This window comes from Cupressus sempervirens, chromosome 1, assembly GCF_028749045.1.
Source record: "Cupressus sempervirens isolate cs-2001-9-10 chromosome 1, ASM2874904v1, whole genome shotgun sequence".
Taxonomy (NCBI): Eukaryota; Viridiplantae; Streptophyta; class Pinopsida; order Cupressales; family Cupressaceae; genus Cupressus; species Cupressus sempervirens.
In genome coordinates, this window is record NC_143118.1 from 177,107,116 (window position 1) to 177,113,031 (window position 5,916).

General features: G+C 37.5%; 1 protein-coding gene across 1 annotated transcript; it reads left to right on the forward strand.

The window, feature by feature from the left end:
• Window positions 1-2,097: 2,097 nt before the first annotated feature.
• On the forward strand, window positions 2,098-4,391 carry LOC149576719 (polygalacturonase At1g48100-like). The gene is made up of 8 exons (XM_089820247.1): window positions 2,098-2,324; window positions 2,440-2,568; window positions 2,673-2,834; window positions 2,933-2,980; window positions 3,133-3,340; window positions 3,466-3,547; window positions 3,642-3,750; window positions 3,852-4,391. The coding sequence occupies exons 1-8, from the start codon at window positions 2,118-2,120 to the stop codon at window positions 4,230-4,232; spliced, it is 1,326 nt and encodes a 441-aa protein (XP_089676373.1). The 5' UTR covers window positions 2,098-2,117; the 3' UTR covers window positions 4,233-4,391.
• The last annotated feature ends 1,525 nt before the right edge of the window (window positions 4,392-5,916 follow it).

Below are 5,916 nucleotides of genomic sequence, written 5' to 3' on the forward strand. Positions count from 1 at the left end.
GGATGAAGTGTGGTGGGAAGTGGCCTAGGAGCTAGGTTATGAATTACATAATTGGGAATAGTGTGAGGAGTAAATGGTGTCAATTTGATAAAGAGTTACCCATGAGGAAGAAAGGAACAAAATGTTGAAGTCTCTAATGGCCATGAAGAAACATTAGGACCAGCTTGGGAATCAAATTAATAATATGGTTTCCCACAACGATTCTATTTAGGCAAAAATGAAGGCCGACATAGGAAGTCTAAAGTTCTAGCTTAAAGAAATATTTGCAAAATAGAAAGTACGAGGAGGAGACTTTAAGAAAACAAGAAGGAAATCTTATGGCTTCATAGGGGATGGATAAGACAATGTATGTCCACCCCCCCAAGTTCTCCTTCCTAGATCAGCTTAAGGAGCTGCAGAAGTAGAGAGTTGATATTCCTATCTTTTGCCTTGGGTTGGTGTGTGCTTGGTCATCAATGTTTAGCTTCTGATGGTGTTGGGTTTTAGTTGTTGGTTGTTGGTGGTGTCTATAGGTTTGGTGCGATTGGTGACGTGTTTCCTTGTTGGTGCTCATTGGTTCAGTTTGTGGCTTTTTCAGGTTGCAATTTGGTCCATTTTTTGGCCTTCTTAACAGTGGCTGGGTTTTAATTTTTTGTTTCACAATTAGAATTGTAGTTCTTAGTATTTTGTCATTTTGTTTGAAGTATAAGCTGGCTGATTCTGGTTCTCTTGTATAGGTGCTGCTTCTCACCACCTAATCTTTATATTTAAGAACTTAATGCTATTTTTGTTGTTAGGGTTCGAACCCATTTCCACTTTTGTTAAACAGAACATTTATAGTACTCAGTAATAGGCCAGTCCTTTAACTACTATCATATTAAGTCAAGGAAATTCAAATATCCATACCCAGCTTATTAAATTCGTCTTACAAGGAACTATCCTGCATCGTAATCCTTATTCAATTATATAGATATTTATCCGTTCGACACTGTCTTTTCAACCTTCCTAGATTTTTAAAAAAAATTTTTTGGGACCTTCCTAGATATTGCTATATCTTATGATCTATCAAATCGCATTTCGGCCATGAGCGAAGAGACATTAATTCGTATCTGACAAACTTTTCACATGGCTAAATAGTTGCCTTTTTGTACGTTTGTTAGCGTAGAATTGCCAAATTTAAAATCTGGAATAAGACACGAGATTGCTTTCCAACTGTGATGAATGCGTTCAAAATAAAGTTGGAAAAGCTTATCTCTCCAGCTCCAATAATGAGGTTCAATGCAGTTTGAAAGCTGAAGGTCGAACACAAAACTGCACAACGTGAGGCCCACATACTTCTTCATAATATTGATAAACTCAATGAAAATTAGAAGGAGCGTAGCTTGGGCTTCTAATGGCTGAATAGGCGAGCCAAATTTAATGGCATCAATAATACCAACAGATTTTGCAACCACATATTTGGTCTATGCATTACAAGACATGAACTTGGATTCACTACCAGACTTGGATTAAATTGTTCTGTCGACATAATCATTGTGTGAATGTATGTGGCCTAGGGTACTCTTGATGTGATATAAATTATTCGGTTTTAAAGTAGAAGACTTCAACATAGACTAGTCGCTTGCAATCCACACTGTGGCCCGTGCTATTGAAGGATTTTCATACTTGCCGACCCGAACAAAACACTTCAGTTTCTTCTGCTGACCACACATTACACCACCCTTCACTGATTACCCATATTTGAGACGATATATGTCGCAATTTCATGTTTTAAAATTTATGACACGGTTTTTGGATTTGAATACGAACGCAAGGACGATAAGGAAAGAAAAAAACGTAATCCGCTAGTTGTGCGATTGCATGTGCTGTGATAATTTGTTCTTTTCAAACATCGTAGCGTAAAATTAGACCAATTGAAGGCGGGGTCACATGTGAAGTTTGAATGTCTAAAGAAGTGTGAACCATGAATAGAACAGGTGACGCGAGTGCTTCCCGGGTTCGTCAATCGTTGATGTTTGATGTTTTCTCCATTGAACACCCGTGACTGGAATCTTTTCAGTCTCATATAAGGCGAGTTTCTAAAACTTCAACCCGTAAGTACCCTTGTGTAGTGTAATAGAATTGGTAACTTAAACAGAATGAAAAGCAAACATAAGATGGGTCTAAGTTCGAGGCTTTCAGTTGTAGTTATACTTGTGTTTGTCCCAAGGATTCAGCTGTGCTTTGGCTCAATGGCTGCTCTGAGGACTCTGCAGTTTGCATCCCCAACTTCTTACGAGGGCTCCAACATTGTTGATGTTACATCATTGGGTGCCAAGGGTGATGGAATCAGCGATGATACCAAGGTCAGTATTCTCTTATTATTATTCAGGATCTATATTGGAAGGAGACGTAATTTTTGCTTTATATTTTATATACAATTGTACTATACTGTTGGTAATATATGATCGAAACATGCAGGCATTTGAGGCGGCCTGGGAAGAAGTCTGTGCCAAGGAATCTTCTACACTGCTCATTCCAGCTGATTACCGCTTTCTAGTTGGCCCCATTACTTTTTCCGGACCCTGTCAATCAAACATCGTCTTTAAGGTATTATAGGGGAATGATAACCGTTGAGCATTCATTGATGGAACGGAAAATTATGTTCAATAGTCAAGCCAGAGTACATCTAAGAATCCTTTCAACTTTTGCAGGTTGACGGAACTATCGTTGCACCAATCAATGCCCGAGCTTGGGCATCGAACTTTTTGCAATGGATAAATTTCTCTAAACTCAATGGGATTTCTATTGTCGGTAGTGGAGTAATAGACGGACAGGGTGCAGCTTGGTGGAAGCCTTCAGAATACACTTATGAGGTATTCATTCGTTCGTACTTCATACATTGTTTTATTGTTAACACGGCAATCTATCATTTAGAAATTAACCGAGAAAGATCAAATTCAATGTGGGTCAGGATGGAATTAGCACAATGGCGAACACCTTAGCAAGCGTCAGGCCGACGGTAAGTCGTGTGGAACAACAACCCTTTTTAAAGTTTTATAAATATCAATCAAGAAGAAGGTCAACATAGTTTCCTATTTTAGTTAATGTATATTTCCTAACAAATTAGGTTTTCTATACCCAATTAGTAACATTATGGTTATATATGTATAGGCATTACGATTCTACGGAAGCTATGACGTGAGCGTGCAAGACATAAACATACGAGACAGTCCCCAATGTCATCTCAAGTTCGACAGTTGCACTTCTGTTAAAGTCGTTGGCGTGACAATATCTTCCCCTGCAGACAGCCCAAACACAGACGGAATTCATCTCCAAAACTCTCGTGATGTTGAAATCCACCATTCTTTAATGGCATGCGGTATAAGAACAAAGAATACATAATATCTGCAACTTTTAGCATGATAGGTTATTATAATTGCAATTGTAAATACTCACTCTTAACCATTTACATAGCTTACTGTAAGTTGATGATTAAACGAGCAGGAGACGATTGTGTTTCGATTCAAACAGGGTGCTCTGGCATCCGCGTGCACAATATAAACTGCGGCCCTGGCCATGGTGTCAGGTATTTATAATCACTAGGCATTTTATTTTTCGTAGTGATGTGTCATTTTCTTCGCTACAAATCCATCTAGTTGACCTTTAATTGTGAACTGCAGTATTGGAGGACTGGGAAAGGATGGAACGAAGGCCTGTGTTTCTAATGTCAGCATTTATGACAGTTACATCAAAGATGCTTTAAATGGTGTTCGAATCAAAACATGGCAGGTCTGTCAAAAAACCGATCATTCCTACAACGTAGACTTCCATCAATATTAGTAAATTTACTAGAGTTCGTTCTGATTCCCCTTTGCTTACTCTTACTACAGGGGGGAGTAGGATCAGTGAAAGGGGTTTCCTTCTCCAACATACAAGTTTCTAACGTGAGGGTGCCCATAGATATCGATCAATATTACTGTGATAAGAAGTCGTGCCCCAATCGAACATCGGCAGTATTTATAACGGACGTGACATATGAGAAAATAATTGGGACATACACAGACAAACCACTTTATATGGCGTGTAGTAGTGATGTTCCATGCACTGATTTGAAGTTGTTTGACATTCAACTGCAATCAGACGTCGCATATCACAAGGATCCCTTCTGCAGGAATACTTACGGCCAACAGGAGTACACTGTCGACTGCCTGCTCTCTGGAAGGCCACTCAATGATCCCGCCCGCACTCAGTCGGGCGCACAAGCATGCTAAGATTTGCGAAATTCAGTAAAAAAATCCCTGCATTAGTAGAGCAACTCTTATAGTTGTAAATTATGTCTGTGTTTTTGCCCACTCTGACTAGCCCTATATAATTTTGTGCCTCACAAAGTACTGTCAACTTGCTAATGATATTTTACAATTTTGCACGAATCTTCTACAATTTTGGGTCTGGAGAAATAATGACAGTTTGATGAGAAATTTGTAATCACAAGAGGACGTTTTGTGTCTTCTTTAAAAATTAGCTATATCACTCCATGACATAATATTTAATTGCTTAGATTTCTTTAGAATGGCCATTACGTTGGTCGGTAGGCAGAGAAACAGATTGGAAACTGTACGGATCGATTTATTAGGCTTGTTTTTTATATTAAAAGCAGTCAAAATAGGTACATGGTGACAAGGTCACTATTGATTAAAAAAATAGTTCACAAACCCATAGTCAACCGACTATACACTTATAGATAATATCAAAAACATAGCAATGAACATCAACTTACTGGTAAAACAGGACCTACCGATAGCAAAAAGGAAAACTATCCATTCTAAACTAACGTCTAATCTAAATATTGGCAAGGTCCATAATTACAATCATTAAAACCGTAATAAGATTGTGCCAAAACCAGCCACAGAGATCTTGAGAATTTAAACAAAACTAAAACATAACAGAAATAAAAATTAAAATCATTAAAACCATAATAAGATTGTGCCAAAACCAGCCACAGAGATCTTGAGAATTTAAACAAAACTAAAACATAAAAGAAATAAAAATTAAGATAGAGAAAGAGAATAAATCCTCAATCTTTTGTCTCGTCCATGTTAGGCTTGGACAGAAACACCTCTATTAGTCATCAACCAAGAGTCGGTACAGCTTCCCCACATCATTATCATCTTTATGGTCTATCTTTTCCTTCTCCAGATTCAGGAGTTGGAGGGTAGCAATAACAAGATGCATGACCTTTACACAATCCATATTACCGATAGTTTTTTTGGAGATATTTTTTCTTGAGATGTATCACTTATAAGAAACAAGTACGAGATTGGAATATTCTCATCTGTTAAAATTTTGTGGAAACATGGGCTGATCGAATGAGTTCTTATCTCATTCGGTCACTGTTTATTCGGCAATCCCTAATCACTTTAGTGTTCTGTCAAACTATTCGACTTGCATGTTTCTCTAAAGGACCTGAAGAAGAAAACCACCAATCACAACCTATTATGTATTGATTAACATAAACTAATATATTTATATTTATAAATAAAATTCAAGCGCACAAGAAATATGAAAATTTAAATATCTTGAACACTAATAAAAATGGCTCATTTAGCAATGGGAAATTTTAATTCGACTACCCTTTAACTAAGGACTTGGAGGACCTTGTTAATATGATGATAAATTTAGTGGAGAAGTTGGAGAGGGTTAGTTTAGTTGGCGTTAAGTAGGCTCTAAAAATTGGACTTATGACACTCTGTGTGAAGTGTAGGTCCATGACCCAAAGCAAGATTTGGGGCAATTTTTTACAGTCTCAAAGTACAGGACTTTCCTATTTCTAATGACTAGTTTTAAGTGAAAGCTATGGATGGGTGATGATCTGGGAGAAAAAGAATAAATGTAATTTCAATGAATAAAATGAGAATCAAAAGTGTACTCAAAACATTATAGGCCTTCCATGTTGTG

Coding starts and splice junctions, on each gene's coding strand:
- LOC149576719 (XM_089820247.1), top strand. CDS start 2,118: ATGAAAAGCAAACATAAGATGGGTCTAAGTTCGAGGCTTTCAGTTGTA. Junction 2,835..2,932: donor CTTCAGAATACACTTATGAG/GTATTCATTCGT, acceptor AATGTGGGTCAG/GATGGAATTAGCACAATGGC. Junction 3,751..3,851: donor TTCGAATCAAAACATGGCAG/GTCTGTCAAAAA, acceptor CTCTTACTACAG/GGGGGAGTAGGATCAGTGAA.